This window comes from Empidonax traillii, unplaced genomic scaffold (assembly GCF_003031625.1).
Source record: "Empidonax traillii isolate 1590-97213 ecotype Southwest subspecies unplaced genomic scaffold, ASM303162v1 scaffold388:size1278207, whole genome shotgun sequence".
In the NCBI taxonomy this organism is placed as follows: Eukaryota; Metazoa; Chordata; class Aves; order Passeriformes; family Tyrannidae; genus Empidonax; species Empidonax traillii.
In genome coordinates, this window is record NW_020955581.1 from 427,875 (window position 1) to 451,336 (window position 23,462).

Below are 23,462 nucleotides of genomic sequence, written 5' to 3' on the forward strand. Positions count from 1 at the left end.
TCATATATTTACACACACTGGTGATGCTTTGCCTGATGAATAAGAATAAAAAGAATAGCTACTGCTTCAGTCTGCTTATCTCATTTTGCCATAAGGTTCAGTTTCTGCGTTGTCTGTGATATTCCCACCTACTTTGTTTAATAAGAAGCAAGTGAGAATGTAGGATCTAAGATTAATGAAAAAGAAACCCTTTGCAGCATATTATCATCCATCTAATTATACTAACCTCCTCTGGTATCCTTGCAAATTCACACTTCTGTTGAGTGAAAGACCAATAGTGAGGACTGAAGTTGACTGCTGAGAAATACTACATATAAGCAGTTCATCATGGATCTCTCTGCTCAGAAAGCAAGAATGCATGGTTTTCCCCAGTACAAAATATACCGGAAGGGGTGTCGTGTCTGAAGAAGGATAAAACATGTATGCATAGACGTTGTAGGAAAATATATGTATGCAGTTAAGTCCTTCTAACAAATTAGCATCCATACTGAACCACGAGAAAAGAACAGAAGAGGATGAATACGAAGGTGAAAGAATTAGGTATAAAGGTGATACCATGACTTATTTGAAATAAGAAAGCGGATATTTTACTTTCCCTTAAGTTTGATCATCCAGACAATAGGGGAAAATGGTTTTTATTAGCATTTACGGTATTTTGTCTTTAATAATTCCCATAAGGGTTGATTTTGGGATTTATATTTTTAACAGGAATATGAAGATTTGGTATTATGCATGCTAGCTAAGGGGGAAAACTCAGCTTCGGGTGGGTTTGTGACTTCCTGGAGGATAGACTGTCAGCTATTGAGCCTTTAGCAGACAGGAAGCCTGTAATCTGTAAAGGATTTTTTTCCCCTTCTTTGACTTCCTTGTGAAATACACTCACTGTAATCTCCACCACATGTTGTCAAGCTAAAATATCCTGTAAATGCAAATCAGACAGGCCACACAAGGCTTGCCAGGCCCATAGAATTAAAAACTGTGTTTATCTCATCCCCATATGCTTAGACCCTTCCTCCCATTGCAATGCTGAATTTGTTCATAGCACAGTGATCAAAAGTTTCTCTCATTTATCACATGGTCCAGCAAACTTGTTCATCCAGCCTAACCCATCTCCCCATCTGCTCTGTGACTGCTGTCCGCTCCCTGTCCTCACCTGGTGGGAGTCTCAACTGACACCACAGTGTCTTCCTCCTCGCACTCATGGCCATCAGACTGTTACTTATCATCACATATCAGACTGCTGAATATGCACTGGCAGGCACACTATGCCTCAAATTACTCCATTGCTTGATTTTTTTATGTAGAAGTGTAGCACACACCAAAAATTTTCACTTCAGAGTTGCAGGGTGAGAATGAATTCCCACATCCAATAGAGCTTCTTTATTATCAAAGGATTCATCAGCTACAGAGCCAAATTCTGTTCTCACAGGTGCAAGATGATATTTCATTAATAGGTGCCTATATGCCAGCACATTAGGTCTGGGGTTTTTTTGCTAATTTTTTTTTTTTTTTTTAACCACTGCTGTCATTGTCTACAGGATTCTGCTGTCTCAGAGCATTCTATGTCTGGACACAAAACAGCATATGGCTCTAAGTGTAGCTATAAAGCAGGGTTTAGCAGAAAAGTGATTTTGTTTTTAAGTGTTTCTCATTCTGCGTTACATTTGGTTTTGGTTGGATTATGCATTTGAAAAATACTCACTGATAACTGTCCTTTCTGCTTTGATATAAACAAATCTTGTGTCAGAGATTCCTAAACCTAAACCAGACTTTAAAAAATGAGGATTAAATTTAGCCTATAAGGTAGAGCCACCACCCCTTGAACTGAGCATTGTTTCTTCCCCCCATGTGGAATGGAGATAACCCTCTGTGTCTTTGTGGTAAGCTACAAACCAGATCCATTCTGGCAAATCTGACACCCAACGTGATTTGTCCTTTTCAATGCTGTTTATGCGAACTCAAGACAGTCTTCTGTCAAAATTGATAAGTGAGAAGACAGTGGGGAATGTAATTTTTTTTTGTAACAGCACAGCTGCCACCAGTTCCAACTTGTTTACATCTGAGCTGGCTCTGTCTTGCTCCATAGCTTTTCTATTTCCATCCAAATAGCCCCCAAGTACATTGTGGTTGTGCCTGTCTATGTAATATCTGAATAACAGAACATACTGGGACTGTTAGAGAGAGGAAGAAAGCAGCTATTTCTTTAGGTTATTTTCACAACTTGAGAATGTCAGTCAAAGCAAAACCTTGAATTCTACCAAATCTCCATAGGCATTTACAGAATGGGTTCTAAATGGGTTCTAAAACTGAACTCCAATCTGCTAAAATGCTGCTGCACTGGTTACCTTCCATGGTAAAGGCACCAGAGGTGTTATTTTGCTTCTCTGATGGAAGCATTGTTTTTCTGAGCCAGTGTTTGTAAATTATATCCCTTACAGACTTCTAAATACAAGTTTATTCATTGTGAAAAGGATGCAATGGGACCCTGCAGTGACCTGTGAAGGGGAAGGCCATTTCACTGCACTTTGTTTCATGCTGAATACTTTTGCAACACAGCCTACAATTAGCCTGTGTTACATAGACATTAACGTATTTCCTGGAAAATCCCTTTGACAGGAGAGCATAACTCTTGATGGCATTAGGATAGTGATCAGGTCTAGGATGCCTTTGTTTGCCTGTGGTATTATTTGCTTTCAGTCTGGCAGTCCCAGAATCCCAGGTGGTTTTGATCTTTTTTTATTGGCACATGTAACAAAGCTGAAGTGATAAGCATATCCTCTATATAGTCTCTCTTGCGAGCTGTTTCTTTACAGTAGCTCACCCTAAACAATCAGTTGTCATGGAGGTAAAGTGAGAGAAGGGGTTTATGTGTGACTGATTTATCTTATGACAGATGAGCTTTTTTAGCAAACTGAAAATTCTTGTTTCCTTTTGCCATTTCTCTTTTTGCAGTTATTAATAAATAGTTAGTATTCTATGTGGTTTGTCATTAAAAGGCAGTAAGAGTCCAGAGATGGCTGTAAATGTCACTGCTCTGGCTCTGTGAATTGTGGGGTCATCTGACAGTTTTGCTTTCTCATTATAAGCATATAACCTGTCACTGTCTTTTCAAGATTTGTAATCATGCTCTTAAAGGAATTTTTTGATGATTGTCGGGAAAGACTCTCTGCAGTGTAACTGACCTGCCTGGCACGTACCTACACACAGATATATGCACACTCTATGTACCTGTACAGTCATACACAAAAATTTGTACACACAGGCACATGCACACACAAATAGAGAACTAAAAATTTAACACTCACCCCAAGCCTGAAAGCAAAATACCTACCTTAGTATGAAATTACTTTGTTAAATGTACAGTGGAAGCACCACAGACCCTTTCCATCTAAACAGAGATAGGTAACCCATAAGAAAAAAAAAATCATCATACTTAAAACAGATTGTTTTGGTGACTTCTGCTAGGACTTACATCTTTTTTTTCTGAGTTTCCGCAAATTACTTCTTGTCACCCTTAAAGATATAAATTCTAAACAAAGCAGAGCTAACAGTGTCATTTGGCTATTGTGTAATGTGATACCTGTTTGAAACATTGTGTCTGTTTTAAGTGTGCAATCTTACACATTGTACACAACCTGATCATTTGTACATGACAGTCACAACTCCTCCTGTATGGTACAAACTCAGAAGTGAAATAAACTGTGCTTTAAAATGAAGTCTAAATAACCACTTTATTCTGATGATGATGTGCTTTTATTTTTTTTTTTTGTTACAAACCCAGGCTGTCCTTTCCTGTTTTACCCCCACTCTCATTTGCAACAAACGAGTTTATGTAACATGTAATACCATTTTTATCACTTCTGAATTTGAGATTAACTTTTCTTTTTTATTAGCTCCACTGCTAGCTCTCTACCCTCCTAGGGCTTCATTAGATTGAACTCTTCTTGTACGAAGAGTGAAGGTTCTGTTTGCATTATTTATTTTTATTTCATGAGTAGAATTACTTGCCAGTGATGATGAGTGTGTGGCATTATGAAGATTAAATATTATAGAAGGTAGCAGTGTATATGACCGGTGATTTAGCAGCCTGAAAAAGGCAGTCATGTGGAAGAAAAGGCCAAGGAAGTGAATGCTATTAGTGAGATGCTGCTACGCTTGGCTGTTGGAAGCTCTGCCTGATAATGATCCAAATGCTTACATCACTCCCAATGACAAGAACTGCAGAGTTGAGATTCCTTACACAGTTATGAGACTGAGACCAAGCTTTGCTTGGTTTCCATAGTTTACTGAAACCACTAGCAAAAAGTTGATAAAATTGATCTGACTTAATAGGACAACTTTCCTGTAGTAACCCTGACAAAAATATGAAAAGCAGCCAAAATTCAGCTATGCGTATAAACTGGAGATTGATCTCACCCATAAGGATGGAGAAACAAGATGATACTGAAGAAAGAATCTTAATTTTAAGGTGTGTATAGCCCCTGTAGTCCCTGAGCCCTTCTATTTGATACCTCAGAAAAGTGACAGTAGCTCAGATGAATGAGGAATCTTTTTTTCAGTGTAACTAGTTTAATAAAGTAAGTCAGACTTTAATGTACTTTCTCAGTTAATTCTTCATTGAGCTATTCTGTAAGTACCCTGTTCTTGGCCTTTTTTGCTTCATTCATTCTGTCAATTATACCATTAACAAGATGAACATTAAAAGCAGCTTCTCAGCTATTACTACAGGTAAAAAGGAAAAGCAAAGATAAAAGTAACTACTCTTCTCCTATTTTGCTTTATTATTTTGGTTTTGTTTTATCTTTTTCTTAAAATTTATGCAAAATGCTATGGTTCTCCACCGTGTATCATCAGATATTGGGCCTCTCATTGCATTCAGTAAGCCTTGTTTTCTTCTCAAAATGCAGTCAAGGCTATGACACAGAATAACTTGTCTGGCAAAAAACCCACTGCTTTACAAGTGCTTCTGAGAGAAACTGAGGAAAACAAGGACGTAATCATAAAAGTCATCAGCTAAACCTTGGTGCATTTTAGCCTTTGCAAACTCTTAGGTCATCCCACTATGAAGTAAATTGTGTAAAGAGTTCAGAGCTCTGCCTGGTAGTGGTCTGTACAGGGGTACAACATAAAGGTGTTTCACCTCACACCTGAGGTTGTTTCAGAATCTGCACATGACCACTTATTTGGCAATGGGTAGTAAGTCCCTAATTGTTGAAAATGGCATTGTTCTCGATGGCTATAAAGATAACTTCCCCCCCGCCCCTTGATGTTGCAATAATATCAATTAGTAACAATTGTAATCTGGTTTTAGTCCAAGAGGTACTGATACTCCTCCTCTAGTACAGAAAAATTCCTGAACAGATAGACATGGCCATAGACTTGGACTTTTTTTGCATTAGAAACCAATACATGACTGTGGATGTTTCATGACAAAAGGAGTTTTCCAGACTGGCAGCATTTTATCTTTCTACTGGTGAAGTAGGAATCTTTCTCCAGTATGCTGTGGTGATTTCCTTTTCTAAAAACTATGTATGTATGTACTGTTGTGTTGATTCCTAATTTAAAACATGTCTTTTTCATACTTGTAAATAGCAAAGCTTCCCTTCTCCTTTCTGGTTGGTTGTTTGTTTGTTTGTTTGTTTGTTTCCCCATTCGGGAGAGGTGTTTAAAGGGAAGAGGGAAGAAAGGACACTGTTTTGGTTTTACAGGCTAGACTATATTGATCTTTTCCTCTAAAGATAATGGAGCTAAACGGGATGAGCAGATGCTAGTTAGTGTTGAGAAATTAAACAGTCAACTGTATCACAAACTGAAAATGTTTAGGATCCTCTGTCTTACCATGTAATAAAAATATAAACCTCAAACTATGAATCATAGGTTCTGTTGCACTGGAAGGTAACACTAATTAAAATTAATTTGTTTTTTGACTACGTCTCAATGGTGAGATGATATTTTCATCGTAATGAGGACTTAAGCGTTACCTGATCACACATTGTCTCTTTAGGAAAAACACTGTTATATTTTGATTCCATACTGCCCCTTTTAATGGTGTTACCACAGTTCATGGGACTCATTAGTCTGATATACTGTACAGGTGAAAGGAACTCAGTAGCTATGACAATTTTGGTAGTCTCTTTTGGTCCTTTTAGTGGGTGCAACAATTGCTTTAAAGGCAGATGGGGAATACTGGAAGGATGTGGAGTATTTATAGTATTTCTGCAGTGCCTTTCAAACTTTCTGCATTTATTATTTTAAGTGCTGCTATTCTGGTAGTGTTTGCATTGTTTTCTGCTTATAGGTAATGACCCCTGTATTAAAAATCTTTGGCTTTCAACTTTAAAAAATCAGAGATACAGCTAAGGAATCATTGTTTAGAGCTCCTTGAGGGTGGGAGAAAGAAACCCCTCAAACTTCACCAGTCCGTTTGTTTGTTGTTTTTTTTTTTTCCTGCTGACACTTTCCAGAATTTGTTCTCCAATCTGTTTTTCAATTACAATGGCTCTGACATAAAATGCTGGAATGGACCCTCTCTTGGTTATTGGGTAGGAATACAGCACTCCATGTCTGGCTAGAAGTCCATTACCTAATTAGGGGGCTGGAGTACACCTCCTGCAAGGGGAAGCTGGGAGAACTGCATTTGGTTAGCCTTGTGAAAAGAAGTTACCCTCTTAATAAGGAGATCTTATTGCCTCCTTCATCTACAAGAAGTCCAGGCAAGAGGCAAGAGTCCAGAAAAGTCAGAACCAGACTCTTTCTTGATGTGCACTGTGACAGCCACATGAGCCAACAGACATGAGTTGCTACTCAGAAAATTCTAATTAGATATTTAGGGAAGTGCTTCTTACCATGAGGGTAGTCAAAGACTGGAACAGTAGTCCTGAGAAGCTGTAGACTGTATACTGCAAAACTTACCAACTATATTTGCTGTATAATCAGCATCCGTTTCTTTGCCCCTCTTCAATAGGGTCTCTGCAATTTCTGGACTTTCCTCAAATAGGGGTAATTGAAAGCAACTTGGAAAATTTAGAAGTGATATCTACTGCAGGAAATGGGATAATTTTAGCACATGACATCAGTGCTAAAATCTTTACATTTCTGTTTATCATTTGTCATGTTGGAAATTAGGGTCTGAAGGGGATCCAACACCTTCAAAAGCTCTACATACTTGGAAATCAGTCTCAGCACTTGAGACTGTCAGACATATCCTGCTCTGTTCGTGAATGTCCCTTTTGATACTCTAGAGTTTTCCTGGTCCTAATAGTATAAAAACATTCAAATCTGAGACACTTCAACGGGTAGAAGAAAACCTGTCGAAAGTGAGAATTCTGACAAGACCAGGAACTTCAGGTCCCCAGAAGATTGCTATTCCTCTTCCAAAATACACATATGCTGCAGCTGTTTCTGATTATCACTGTTCTTGAATTCAATAAAGAGCTCCTTCATAGCTTACAGTTGTTTCAAAATGGCAGCAAGTGCCTTCTTCTAGACAAAACCCCAGGGGTTTATGGGTTGTCATAGCTGCAGTTCAAATCAGTTGATAATCATGTGGCATAGTTAGCTTTAACAATACAATAAATTAAATAATAAATTAGAACAATACAATACAATAAACGTCACCTACTGCAGGTAAAGTAATACTTTATATCTGCCATATTTCAAAATGTTACTGCCCAGTACTTTGCTCTGCAAACATCATTGTTACTGCTGCGTGACTGCTTTGGGCCTGAAACATGTCAGAAGATTTATCTGCCTCATCAGCACTTTCTAAACACTCAAGCAACCAATTGAAATGGGGAGGCATAACAGATGTGCCAACATCTGCTGCCGCAAGCATTTATCTGGACAGCAGAACATATAGATGTAGATCCAAACTCCTAACCAGTTACAATTCCATGTGTTTGGACAGCCTAGATCTACAACTGTGTGAAGGTTATATTGGGATATTAATTAAAATCAAGTTGAAACTGTAATTACATTTGTGAGATATACCTTCCTGTAATTCAGTTTATGTCTTTCAGACACAGCAAATGCAAAATACTATGAAAAAGTTGAAGTTGAATTTATAAAATTAGAAATTCTTAAAAAGTACTATTAAAATTCCATCCAATCCATGCTCTTTTTTACCTTGAGGTACACACATATTAAAATATGTAGAGTTAAAATATGCAAATTTGAATCACATACTTGTGCCTATAAATCAAGCACATGAAGCAATAGGCAATGACTTTCAAAACACATTTTTATTTTCCTGGCACCAAAATGAGGTCTATGGGCACCATATCCATGCTGAGTTTCAGCTGTTCGAACTTCTGTTGTACGTGGAAATGTCCTCCACCCCCAAACACATACTTCTGTGGGTTGGTAAAATCATGAGATGAAATACAAAGCAAACTCATCACCTGCTTTTTTGATGCACAATACAGTTTCACCTGCATTCCTGCTCACCAAACCATGCCCTCCAGGAATGACTATCACATTCTCTTTGAAGTGATCCCTCATTAAATAAAAAAGCAAACTCTCAGAGAAAAGGCCTCTCCTGATTTTTTTGATTTCTCCTCTGAAGGCCCAGCATGCATAATACTGAAACCTTGTTTAAAGTCCATTTTCTTGTAAAAGGTTCTCTTTTACTAGGGGGATTCAGCCCATGCCTCCTGTGCTCTAGGATTTCCTAAGATACTAAGCTTTCAAATAGTGACATTATAATAAGTTGGTTAAGATGACTTAGGCTATTTTTAAAAGAACATGTAAACTAAATTATTTTCTCCCATCTTTTGTCTTTATAGCTAGATTTCATGCCTCCAAGACAGACTACAAGAACATTCAAGTAGAAGGTATATGAAAAATAGCATTAATAAAAACCTTAGAAACATTTTGACTGTAAAGCATATATGGAGATATGTGGGATAATAATATAAGAACTGTCTAAACAAAGAATTTCTCCAAACTAGAAGATTTATAATCTGCAGATTACCATAAATATGAAAATATTGCCAGCAACCTTCTCTTTCTTCACTGAGTGAAAAAACACATACCGCATGTTGTAATGTTGCCCAACAATAAAGTGTTGCAGAACTATAGTCACTTTTCTTCATTTGCCTAGAAAAACATAAGCTCTGACAACAAGGAAGAATTTTTATTACCTTCCAGGTGAAGTAAGGAGTAACCCTGTCCTTGTTTTATGAAATCATGAAACAAAATGAAAATCATTGACTTGATATATTTTCTTCCTCTTCTAAAACACAATAAATGGTAATAACTTTGATAAATTTGCCCATATCAGTTTTGTATCTTTGTCTCCCCATTCTCTCATGATCCTCTGAAGTTGTGGACCCAATTCAAATCCCTAAACTGGGATATTCATTACTTAGGGGAGATGAGATGACAGCAACTTCACTGGCTTTGAGTGTCAGGGTTTTGTGATGACATACAGTAATACACTCAAAATCAACAAACAACTGTGACAGAAACTACCTTGAAATCATCTTCTACCTAAATGACCCAAGCAAGGAAGAAGAGTGATTTATGGCCAAAAAAGAGATGTATTACAATTAAAGTCTCCTGGGTTTTACTGCCAGTTCTATCACTGACTGACTTGGCAACTCTTTGAATGCAACTGTCCTTAGCTGACCTGCTTATGAATTCCTGTAGCAATACAGGACATCATAAACTGAAGAATCTTAGTAGAATGGTCTTAAGCTTAATTAATTTATACTTGAAAAGTTATTTCAATTCTTAAAAGACAAATGAAAAACTGAAAAGAAAGGGCTGCCCCTCCTACCAATCCTTTGCTCATTTACAGTGTACAATTGTCACAGTTAGGGAGAAATTCCCTACTTATTACTGTCCCTTTGTAAATTATAATCCTATAAATTAATGGATATTTGAAAAATAAAAATGCCAGTGAAATACATAATCTTACGCTGTTGCATGCCAAATGCATGCCAACAGTCTTTTAATTATTACACAATGTTATTCAAAGAATAACAGTGACCTCTTCCATTTTTAGTCAATAGCGACAGTCAGATCGATCACAGGCCAAGTGTTAGCAGCTCAGAACTCCTTTTGAGTTAAAAGAAAAAAATCACATGGACGGATTTTATAAGCCCCAATCACTGTAGTGCTTTCTCAGGTTCAGTTGAAACAACTCTAATAATCTATTTACTTATCCAGGAGTTTTCCTCATGAGCTTTTCAATTAATACCTTTAAAATACAGTCCATTTTTTCCCCTCTGGATTTGTATGACATAACAGGTAAGAATGGAAGAAAAAATCCTAATCACTCCAAGACTCTCCTAAGCAACCATGACCACAGATTACAGGCTCATGCATATCTGTTCACTTTCTTCATGATACTGATCAGCAGATGCTATATAGTAATAAGAATTGCCACAAAAAATCACAATGATGGTGTCAGTAAATGTCTCTGTACCATGGGGCATCCACAATTCAGCCGTAACTGCTAGGCAGATTATGAACTAATGATCAGAAAACAAACACAATGCACAAAGTGTCACTCCTATAACAACAGGCTGAGAGAGTTGATGTTGTTCACCCTGGAAAAGAGAAAGCTCCAGGGAGACCTCAGAGGTGCCTTCCAGCATGTAAAGAGGGGCAACAAGAGACCTGGAGAGGGACTTTTTACAAAAGCATGTTGTGATAGGACAAGGAGTAATGGATTTAAAATGAAAGAGGGCATGTTTAGATTACATATTAGGAAGAAATTATTTACTGTGAGGGTGGTGAGGCACTCAGAGAAGTTGGGGAACCCTTCCTCGAAGGGTTCAAGGCCATGCTGGATGAGGCTTTGAGCAACCTAGTCTAATGAATGGCCTATGGCAGGGCAGTTGAAAACAGATGATCTTAAAGGTCCCTTCCAACCCAAATCATTCTATGATTTTAAGATGAAGTCCCAGCTTATCTAAGCCTACTCTGAGCTGTCAGATCAGCCCCTCTACCACAACAGCAGCTGCATAAGGTAAGGCATGTGGTGAGAAATATCTGCTTTTCACTGAAAATCTACACCACAGCAAGCTTGTTCCCATTCCTCTTACCATACCAATCAGGTCAGATGACACTGGAAAGATACAACCTTGTCCACCATTTCAGCTCTTCTAAACTACAACACCCACATCTCTATTAGGATCTTTTTTTCTTGAAGCTTTCCCTTTTAAATTATGGTGGTTGCTAAATTCAAAAACTGGCTTTTATTTGCTAAAGGCTAATTTTTTGATTCATCCCATGTTTCAAGAAGTTCAGGAGGCTAAAAAAGACTCCAATCACTGTAAGATGTGCAGAAAACAAGCACAAACTTGTAGCAAATCACAGAGGTATTAGAGTGGTTCTTTCCCTCCACATCATTGCCATCCTTCCTGAACAAGGCTGGAACTTGGTTTGAGGGATACCTACCAAAACAAGGTTTCTCTCTCTCTGTCTCTCTCTGTCTCTCTCACCCCTTTATACTACTGAATAGAAAACATGACTTAGTAGCTTTGCAGAGAATTTCTATGCTACATGTAAGAGATTTCTAGAAAACTCTTACCTAAGAAATATTTTCCATTTTGATGGTTTCACATCCATCTTCTGGTTTAGCTTCATTGTACAGAAACTCATCAGGTAACAAAACAAAAGAGCCTGACTGCAGCAATCAGCAGTGCTGGCAGTGTGTGCACAGAAGCTGTTCCCATAAAAGCTGTTTGTTCAGGTACTAGCAATTGAGGAGGAGCTTTAATTGCATGGCTGCAAGCTCCTGTAATGCTCACAGAGGGGTCTTTGCAGGCTATCGCAGCTCTGGAGGGTGCTGTTACAGACAATGAGCTCAGTAATACTCATGTTAAAAAGGCCCTAAATATGTATTTACAAGATAGACAGATCTGTTTGGTTTACTGGTTAAATAATCCATGTGTTGAAAAGGCCTTAAGTAGGAATTCACCAGGCAGGCAGGTCTCTCTTGGCCTATTACAGCAGCGGTGGGCTGTTCAGAATGTCATTGGAGACCACACTTTAGTGGCCCATAAGGATGTCAACCCATAAATACTTACAGGTGTTAAAGTAACTTTATTCACATAAGCAGTCTCACTCAGACTGCTAATCTGAACAAAATTACTCCATCTTTAGTTCTAAGGAAAAAATACCAGTAAAATGAATCACTTCAAAAGTGTAATGACACAGAAATGGTAAACTTGAATTTGCTCTTAAAATGCCTTCCCTCATCAGAATGGGATGAGTGTTACTGGAAGAGTGAACCAATGTGTTACTGCAGCATTGCATCTAGTGCAATGCTCAGATACGGTAAGAGAAACAAAGAGAACAGGATAAAATTTCCCCCTATGCAACTTCTAAGTGTCCAGCGAAAAGAAGTCTACAAAAAGCCTTACTCATAGCCAACTCCAAAAGGTTTCTAGCTTATCTCTCTTCATGGCTCACTTTTAGTTGTTTGTGAAAACAGCTGACAGCATCTGATCCAGAAATGCTCACGTCAAAAGGAAACCTCAGCAATTTCAGCAGGTTTGGATCAGGCCAGCAGTAAACTTGAGGGACTAATCTAAACTTACAGTTAACAGATTTATGAATGCTTATCAAAACATTTATATGAACAGCTGTGCATAATCATAAATTAGCACTTCCATTCAACATGCATAAACACATATTTATTTCCTTATTCCGATGGAAAAATCTGTCCCTTGGGTCTACAAATCAGAACACAATCTTAAGAGTAATAATTTTTGCCCAAAGATATTAACCAACCATCAGAGCACTATGGGTTGCTCTGCTTAGGAGGAGGTACTGACGATGGAGTAAAGCATTTTACATGTGAATGTTCTAATTTCCAGAAGTCCTATTTTCTAGAACATAAGAGGAATCCAAATAGCATCTGTGTAGTTTCTAGCTCATGCTCCAAGAGGGAAAAATCTCACATGGCATCTTCTTAAAATACTATGCTCTTTCATGGCTGTGGTTTCCTGCAAGAACTCTTATCCTTTCATTGCCTGGACACAAAAGGTTCCATAAAAACTGACCACAGAAAGATTTCACCTGCACATGACTCATGTGCTTGTCAGTTCATTTAGTGACAAGCACAAACTTCATGAGCAAAAAAGTAAAATAAAGTAGCTCAATGGTTTCTAAGACCTGAAGTGAAGAAAATCAGAGTACCTCATAATTTCATATAGGGTCAACTCTACCCTTAACAACCTCTACCAGGTACTGGTCTCTATACTGTCCCAATCTGTCAGCACTAGCTTTGCTACATATTAAAACTCAAGTCATCAGGCACGGGCAGGCATGGCTGCCATCCTCCCTTTTTCACTCTGAAAATGTCAAACCTGGAATGGTGGACCGTTGATGTGGTTTTCCAGTCTCCTGAGAGCTACGTCATTGTACTGAAACAGTCACTTGTGCCTAAAAATGAGAACACTCAGAGTTGGCAAGTCTTTTAGGCAATTATTCCAGTCTCCTTTGGACCTCCATATCAGCTAACATCCAACCTCCCTCCAAAAAATCCCCTCAATTCTGATAAAAAACTTCAACCTAGTCTTCCTCATGCATCCAACCATAGCTACCTCAACCCACTGCTATTCCTTGTCAAGGATATCTGCTTTTGCTGTTTGCAAGAGGCATTCAGCTGGAAATAAGAATCTTTTCCTATCTGAGATATATGAGTTTTTAAAAGCTGTACTCCCCCAGCAGAAAGCAATCATTTCCCATTTTGCTTTTCTCAGAAGCTCCTTCAGTACATGCACGGTATGAAGGCCTCTGCCCTTGGATAAGGAACTGTTGACTAAACAACACTACCAACTTGTGCCTGCTTGTAACATCTCATTTCCTTCTGCCTCTCTCACTGAAAGGCAGTCCCCTTAAAACTGAATATGTAGGACACATTCAGATACCAGTGATGCTTTCTTTTGACCAGCTTTGTCTTTACAACATTCTTTGTGGTTTTTCTCCTACCTATTTTTCAACTCTTCCACCATTTAAGTGACTCTAGCCCCTTAATTTCTGTGTTACTGGTAATGATCCAAACCAAGTAGATCATATTTCTGCCTCCTGCACAGTAGGTTCAGAAATGTTAGTTAATAAGTGTACATCCATTATCTTATGTGCTCCTTTCCAGCACCAGTATCCTCTGTTCTTCTTACAAGAAGAAATTTTAGAGCCAGGGTTAACATCAGATTAAATAGAAGCTGTGATGCTTTTAGTCCTTTCACTCATTAGTACCAACAAGTGTGACATATACTCTAAAATCAAGATGTAATTCCAGCAGCACAATAGCCACTCACAGCCAGACTGGGTGGGTTTGTCCTGATATCTCTGGCTCTCTATCAGTGATACTGACTACAAGTCCAACTGAGCATTTACAAATCAGTCAATTCCTTCTTAAAAGTCATGATTATCTGGCTATGCCAGAATTGCAAATCTTTTGGTCTCTTTCTGCCAATACTGACTGATGCTGACTCTGCCCTCATCCCAACATCTACAAACAATTCAGATTCCTTTTAGGGCAAGTTTTGCAGCAGCAACATAAGGATGCTCAAGCTGGCTATCAGCAATCCTTCATCACCTTCCCAGACATTTTTTTAAAGTATGGCACTGTATGAACCCTAATGAGCCTCCCTGGGAGTTTATCCTTCCAAGACAATTGGCTCATGCATGAGTTCACTGCACTGCGACAACCTGAGCAGAACCCACTGGGCATTTCTAGCTTACAAATGGAGTAGAAGAGTCTTGTAAGTGTCTAATCCTACCGAATCCACTGCAAGTACAAGTTCATATCCTAGTACAGATTATTGTATGTGAGCCTCCTGTTGGTTTCTTATGATGGTAACTCATGTACTTAAACACTCGCATGTATTTCTAAGCAAGTTCCACACTGATGAGAGTTTTTCAGGATATTCCTTTTCTTAAAAAGCATTCTTGTTTACAGCATCTCAGTTGCTAGTCATCTTATTTCCTTATTTCCTAATTTGGCTGAGTATTTTGCATTTGTGTCTCAGAGTTGATGTATTCTTCATTTACAAACCATTTCTAGGACATAATTAGGTGTTGGCATTAGTTCTTTTTCTGCTCACTATCTTGTTTTAATTATTTTCTGAAATCTTCAGGTTTGGCTTTTAATCCATTTAAAAGTTACTGAGTTTGCCACGGAGACCTGTGAGCAGCTTATCTGTATCCTTTTAGTACAATGGAAATGCTAATATGCATTTTAGAAACTGAACACTCCTGACACCAGGAAGGATTTTTGTTGTGTGTGACTAGCTAAAGTTCACACCAGAAAGCTGTCATGAAGAAAAAAACCAAGACAAAATCAAGGACCATTAATACAATCCTCCTTCTACATACAGCACAGGAATAACAATAAATGTGTTTCCCCTAAACACACGAGAAATCAAACAGTGTGAGATAGAGAACACTCTCTGATTCTTCCAACCAGCTTGCAGACCACAGGGTGGCATGAGCAGAGCTTCTGCACCTCCTCTTCCTTCTGCTTTCACCTTTAGAAGGTGGATGGACAGTGATGATTTGAGAAGTTGTCTTCCCAAGTCCTTAACATTTTTCCCCTTCCCCGATGCTAGTGCCACAGCAGAGCAACTTGTGCAGCTGTGCAGGAAATCAGATCAGGCAGCTGGACTAGGTTAAAAACAACCCTTCTTAAAATCTGTTTTTAAAAAATATTGTATTACTTCCCACAACTGTTTCACAGTAACATTGACATAACTGAGGGGTCAGAAAACATCAGGGCAAGTCCTTCCATACAGGAACTGAGTGGTCACAGCAGGGTACACCTAAGCCAGTAAGTAATGTAATGGCCAGTCTTCGCGAATGAAGAACCGGGGAAGGTCTTTCCACCTTCCAGCCTGCGCATTGGATTTTTTAGGTGAGACACAGTGTGCGCGGAACTGAGCCCACCCTTTAATCCTGAGGTTCATCTGCCGGGGCCAAGCACGCTTGGACGGTGGCAGCGAGGTCCTCAGGACGTAGATGGATTGCCTTACAGGGCTAACGAGCTCCATCTGCCCGGGGAGTGGCCCTGACCGGGAATCGAACCTGGGTCTCTGCAGTGACAGTGCAGCGCCTTTACCCCTAGACCACCAGGGGCTCCCACCTAAGCCAGTACTACTGTAGACTGTGACAGTGTTGGACCATTGCACTGTCCTGCTGCTTCTTCCCGGGACTGGCAATAGGAGTTAGGAATCTACTTTTGACTCTGAGATTTTTTGGGGGATGGACATATTTAGCTCTGAGAACAATGCTCTCAGTTTTTCCAGCTCACTACTTATGGTATGGGAGCTTAATAATGAGTAATCTTAACCATAATATTACCATATGAGCTTAAATTTTGGGAATGCCTCTCATGTTCAGAGCTCTGTCAATTAAAGGTTCTGAGATCCTTTTGTTTCTCCTAGAAAATTATCACATTTAGTAGAAAGCATTGTTCTCAAAGGAGTCTAGACATTTCCTTTCCTATTTAAATTTCACTTGAAACACTTTATTTCAGTCGCTCAGTGAACTTGCCTTGGGCAACTGAATCACAGCTGACAGCAAACTAATGATTATGATGGTGTGATTAGTAGAGATTACAGGCAACAGAGAACCTGCCAAAACATTTGCTGTTGTCACAATGCTTATGCCAGCCATTATTAGGGATTAATAATGTCCACAAAGAGGATTTGATTTCACCAGGTAAAGCCTTTAAAAATTGCCACTGTTATTCTGATCAAATGGAGAAAATTATTTTTATTTAACCATTTTTAAAAATATTCTTTCTAGATGCTTACATTACTAATTTATATTTAAATATTACCAGAAAAAATTAGTTTCTATTACATTTAAGAAACAAGTAGCATGACAAAACACACTTGACAGAGAAGTTTAATATTATATTACACATGGGGAGTCAAAATAGAACTTAAACTCTGAGACTCTTATGCTGCAAGATACCACAATAAAACCCAACTGGGAAGAAAGAGAAAATCCCTAGCAATGACTTTTTGAGGAGTTCAAATATAAGTTTGCTTGTTCTGATGAGATTCACTAAGTAGATGTTATTTGATTTTTCTGCTTCCTGGGGGAAGAACTTCATATTCCTCAGGCTGCTAGAAGAACAATGGGCTGAACTTGCAATTGAGCATCTTAGCTGCTAAAACCAATAAAAGTGAACTCACTGCATATTTGCCAAAGCTTTTGCCATGCATTTAATTTCCAAATGTCATCCAGTTATATGAAACCTTTAAAAAGGTTTCTTAAGGTGGAGCAAACAGAAGGATAGGATGCTTTTAATCGTGTATTAAAGATATTTAATTATTTATAACCACTCTTATTTAAAATACAGTAACTTGAACCTATGCAAAGACTCAGCACTGTTTAATAATAAAAAGAACCATCTGTTTCTTATGCTTGTCCCTATAAATATTTTGTAACTGGATGATAGTGGAAAACATGAAAAGCTAATGACTGAATGACAAGCAGACTATTTAGATATTGAAATGAAAATCTAATGAAGAGCAACATCACTAATCACGTTATCATTTTTGGAAGCCTCATATTTTCTAGTGACTCAGAAACACATCCACCCTTGTCACTGGAGAGTGCAACACATTAGCAGAAAAGGAAGATTTGTGGTAGTGAGTACAATTTCTTACAAATGCAATACTTACAATGTCAAATATCAAAGAGTAAGTAACAGAAATTATATTACTTTTCCAATTTGAAGCATCTTACAAACGCTCAAGTACACATCCAAGTATCTGAAAGACTGATCTCTAAGGCAGAAGATATAAGGCCAATTGATTCTTAAAGTTAGAGGCAGGGGGAAAGCAATAAAAATTCCAGTGACCATTTTTAATTCTTCACTGCATGAAGAGGGAACATATTTAATAAGCCTCCTAGACTTGTATGTAGTCACCCACTGCAGAATTCTGCTTTTATACTTCATATATTTAGCCTAACCCCAGTAAATCCTGTGACATTACATAGGTGTAAGATAAAATAGTCTTTGGTGCCAATTTTTTAAGAAGTATTCCCACTCTTCTTTTTCTGAGAGAAGCCTGCTATCAGCTGTGTAAATGCCATATCTGTAATAACAGAAAGAGAGGCTGAAGTGTGCCAGTGATCTTACCTCATACTCAAAGTCCTCTGCTCTATCTGCATCAGCAGGCAGGCTGGAAAGATATTCATTACCTTCATAAAATTCATGCTCCACCGGGTGAAGAGAATGGCAGCTATGTGGAACAAAGCAGTATAACAACAGTAGATGAGGCAATAGGGTTTTTTTAAATTAAAATATGATAAAACCCCACATTTCTTTGCAGTTTTCTCATCTCAGGACCGCCACTCTGAATGGCATGACAGCCTGAAAGGAACTCTACAAAGCAGCAGCATGAGCTGTTTTCTTTTCAAAAGCTCATGCTCTGGCTGAGTTAATTTTTCTGGGTTCATTTTTTGTCATATTTGACACAGGGTGATTTCTTAAAAGGGTCTGGTTTGGGTCAAACTGTTTAATTGTGACAATTTGGGATTTCTTACACATAAAGGTACTTAACTCCAAAATTCACGTGCTGCATCATGGCTGGGGGCAACTCACTAGTTCTGGTCAAAGTCTTGAACATCCACGATCTACAACCCACACCAGGCTCACAAACTGTTCAAGAATTCACATAAACCAATTTGCATTATCCTCTTCTGTTAAAGTGGTAACAGGGTGGTGAAGTGCACTTGAGCAACCACACATTTACAAATGTCAGGAAACTGCACTGGTTAAATGGGCTTGGTACACAAAGAATGAAGTCTTTACAACAGCTTTAGACCAAAGGCTGGATCCCAACCATGAAACACTCAGTGTGGATCTATCTTCTCCATGCTGAGGGCATGGGAACTTCAATCACTGTAGCCTGCAGTTTGGCAATATCCAGTAACAACTCAAAAATACACATCCCTTGCTGTGCAGCAGTTGGCAGTAAGCTCAATCCATCCTACCTACAATTTCTAAAAATAGACCTACATCAAAGTCAAAAGTGATATATTCTCCATTAGCATCAATTCTGAACAGAAGCACAACATGATATAAAGTCAGTGAAAAAGCTCTAGGACTATCACAATTTTGCTGGCTACAGACAGAGGGTCTGTAAGGTCATCTAGGGTCACTCACTACATGATGTTACTCATGCAGTGGAGTCAAAAGAGGAAGAACCCTACACCCTACTTATGCATAAGTACTACCTGCTGGTGATTGCATCCAATTCTGTTCCAAAGAATTGAACTAATGAATAATTTGATTCATTCAATTTGCCATATGACAGGTGAAACTGTAGTTTTTGATCTATATATTTTTGGAATTGTTTTGGTTTTGATAAGGGGACCTTCATATTAAATAATTTGTTTCCTTGATTTTTTTTAAATAAATTTGGAAGAACAGAAAACAGCAAGACTTCTAGGTTTGAAGAAGCCTTGTTGGTACTCTGGAACCCAGAATAGTTTTTCTTCTTAACCAGGGCTTAGTTTATGATGAACAAACACATGAACATAAAGCAAATATTGCCAAGATTCCTTCCTGTAGTTCTAATCCACAAGCAGAGTTTAGGAAAACTGTCACTGAAGTATGAATGGGACGGTGGTTATCAAAGACATTTGTAATTTATTTAAAGTGTTCCTGACAGTTTTTCAAAAGAAGGCTACAAGCTACCACTGCAATGCCTCAATCCCACAGGTAAAATGCAGAAAAACATGAATCATACCTGTCTGAAAGTAGAAAAGGGCAGATATCAGGAACTGGTGGTGTGGAAGGCCTTAGTTTGGCCAGAGCCATAATGTGCTCAAAAGTGATGTCAGTCTGAGTGCTGGCATCCATAAGCTGAACATCCTGAGAGCTACTGTGAGCTTTGCTAACTGGGGTTCGTCGTAAAACCTGAACCACAATTGGCTCCTTGGCATTGCGAAAAGCTTCCACTGCTTCTTCGTGAGTGGCCCTGGAGAGGTCCTTCCCATTGACCTAGAGAAAAACAAGAAAATATAGCAAAGGTTAGAGAAAAGGGAGCATAAAAATATGGATGTAAAACACGGGGGAATGAAATACTTGTGTAGTACGTCAATCCACCTGACGACATTGACTGGACTATATTCTGGTATACATGCAAGAGGGAAGATATAGCTGGGAGGGGAAACAAATTCATTAATCTTTGCAAGAAATTAGAAATGGTTAGAACCCTTCCATAATTGTCCCATCTAATGGAATCCAAACACAGCAAAGAAACTACAATATTCAGAAAGTAATGTAAAAATATTTATCTCATGCTATGTTATGCATCTCATAAAATACAAATAAAAAAGGAGGGGTGCCTTTAATTTTGATTTTCATAATTTTCTGTGGCATGCAAATGTTTTAAGGATTTCAGGCATAGCATTGTTAATAATGCAGATGTCAGTAAACATGTCTCTGATGTCTAAAAAGAAACAAGGTCAATTTTCAATGTTTTGTCACTTATCTGCTGTGGCTATTATACAACCATTAAGACCAAAGATAGTGACTTGACTGATGTAGTCAGTTGCTGTTTTTTTAAGGAAAGAGAAATCTAAAACAAACCAACTGAATAAATAATCTGCTATGAACAGGAAAATAATAAACCTTCCAATCTAAATGAGGCCTTAGGCTATTAAAAAAGGTAACTGCAAGGATGGATTATGCTAAATTATTATGAATTCAGGTGTTTAGGGCAAGATTTCAGCTCACTACAAAATGTGAAGGCCAATTCGTCAATGGTAGACAACAACTAAGCCTTTGTACAGAGAAAATACTATTACACCGTTTCCAGAGCAATGGAATCACTGTTGACTGCTGTACAGGACCTAACTGCTGTGAGCTGCTGTGGAAATGAGGTGATCCTGTGATGGGGTAGAAAGGCAGGGCTTTCTAGTAAGAACTGTGAATATCTGAAGATACCAAAACTTGATTAAGATTTATATACCTAGGAAAATTTCTACACTGGTAGCAAATCAGAAATAGGATTCTACTGAAAGTTCATCTCCAATTAAACTTTGTTGTATAGACAAAGAGTCATAAGACTGCTTAATGAACTAAGACTAAATCCTCTGCAAAAATGGTACAGACCACATAACTGACTTTTCCCCAACATTTGCAAATTCTAGTTGAAACAAAAATTTACTTGCCACATCATTCTTTCATTCAAGAAATTCTTGGAACTTCCTTGTCCAAAAAAAGAGAAATTCAAACAAGAACAATGTCAGCAAACTTAAAAGAGCCTCAGTAACTTAGCAGCCTTCAGCAACAATTTGGGGCAGCATGTGCAGCCATAGTCCTGTCTGTTTGTGTGCATGACTATTATACTGTTGAGCATTAACTACACGTATATATCAAGTCAATACATTTACAGGGTATGTGCTCAAATACAAGGCAGAACCATCCTTCCTGTGGTACAACTTCCAAAGAAGCAGTGATTTCATGTCCACATTATTCATCACATATCACCCATGAGGACATGTAAAAATGAGGACTGTAAAACAGCCACCAGTGCAAAGATTAGCCAATCTTTCTACCTAATTCTGATGCTGTCTGCAGTGATGAGAAGGCAAAAAATTTTGAACAGATTTCTATACACAAAAAACCTCAAAATTCCCTGTGCTGTATGCCTGGGATATTCAGAAGTTCCATACTGCTGCAGCCTAGACAGTGATCAGGTAATACGAACAGCAACTAGCTTGGTCACCTAAGTTCAAGGTTTCTGCAATGACTGAAAATATTAAGATTTAATGTTAGAATTTTATTAATGTTATAATTTTATTGCTTAAATTATCATCCATCACATTATAACCTTGGGTTACAATAATCTAAGTTACATGGAAAAGTATGAGTCATATCTAAGAGGAAGAGCCAGAGCAGTCAAAGAACAAGTTATGTTATAAGGAAACCAAAGAAATTTACCCAAGGAGAGTGCTTCTGCAAACACTTTCAGGAAGATAAGTTATGCTGCCACGGTGGTCAGACTCAGCCCCATCTAACAGGCAATTAGAGATAAAGCTTCAAGCCTGGGTCTTCTAGTCACTCTTCATTTCTAATCTCTGCTTCATTCTTGTTTCTACCTCAGATCCTACCAAGGACACAATTTTTGAGTTTCTGCAGTTTTTGTAACAAGAGTGTCCTATAGACTCTCTGACAAACTCTCATTCCTAAGACCCTAAGAATAGAAAAATTACTTTCCTAACTCCCAAACCCCTTTTGATACTTTTAAAGCTTCGGATAACTATATGGTGTTTCTCCTAGAAGTAAATGCGTGGGAATAAATACCACATAGCACTGTTTCAAGTTTTCCCCTACTCAAGTATAAAACACACAATTCTTCTGTATCCCAGCTGAACCACATGGATTTTGGCTCAAACCGACCATTTTATCACAGATTCACATCAGCAAATCAAAGAGATACAAAATACAAAATTACATATTAGTTGTTGTTTTTTGTTTTGTTTTGTTTGTGGTTTTGTTTTTTTTTTTTCTTTTCCTAAACCAGAAGCTCTGTTTATTCACATCAGTCAATACTTATCACTTACTTTATGGAAATAGACATAAATTCACAACAATGCCATTTACATGCAAATTTGATTTCTAAAGAATAATAATATTTTAAAATCACATGAATGTGAAAAAATCACAAAAGATACACATTTTCATTTATCCTGGGAACCTATGGTTGACCTCTATTTTCATTTAAATGCCTATTTATTATATAGACTTTGAAAACATTCCATCCATTATGTTGGTTTCCTCTGAAATACAAGCACACTGGACCCAATACTTGCTTATATTCCCACTTGAAGTTCATCAACACACTTTCTCGATCTGCATAAAGGTCACATAATTTATGAATGCAGCCTTTCTCAGAAGAAAATCTATGGCTGAATTACTATGTGCTGGCAGCTGTCCTGCCCACTTGGGGCTGAGGAGAGTTTTTTTTAAAACCTAAAGCCAGTACTACAGATGGAGTTGGAAGCTCTCTTCATGCAGCTTCTTTAAGGATTTTCAGCCTTCTGCATTATCCCCCAACTCACAAGTAGTTACCCTGGGAGCCATAGACAGCTGAGCACTTATTTACAGCAAGCCATTTACAGGTTCTTAGTGGATGATTAAATAAATTCCTTGCCTAGGAAAGGTTACTTTCAGTGGAATCCAGGGTACTATTTTAAGTGGATAGACAAATCAGTCACTTTTAACAGTCAACACAAAGACATGGGAATACATTTGTTGTAGCAGATGGGCTAATTAATCCACAAGCAAGTTGTGAATGTTAAGTAAAGAATATATCTTTTCTCAAGTAAACCATCCTCCTGCCCTGCTTGATTAAGCTTTTGTTTAATGGACACTTTCCGCCGCCCCCTCACATTCCCTCCTTCTGCTCCGCCCTGCTATTAAACACACTGCTAAGTCTGAACCCCCGGTGGTCCAGGGGAAAATTCACTGCACT

At 38.2% G+C, this 23,462-nt stretch overlaps 1 protein-coding gene across 3 annotated transcripts in view; it reads right to left on the minus strand.

Moving 5' to 3' along the window:
- The window catches only part of PDZRN4 (PDZ domain containing ring finger 4), a 242,520-nt gene that overhangs the window by 24,148 nt on the left and 194,910 nt on the right, over positions 1 to 23,462 (minus strand). For all 3 annotated transcript variants that reach the window (XM_027893442.1, XM_027893441.1, XM_027893444.1), the window contains 2 exons: positions 19,728 to 19,981; positions 18,113 to 18,215 (listed from right to left, as the gene is read on the minus strand). In XM_027893442.1, the coding sequence (XP_027749243.1) occupies positions 18,113 to 18,215; positions 19,728 to 19,981 (357 nt within the window). The remainder of the gene's footprint in view (positions 1 to 18,112; positions 18,216 to 19,727; positions 19,982 to 23,462) is intronic.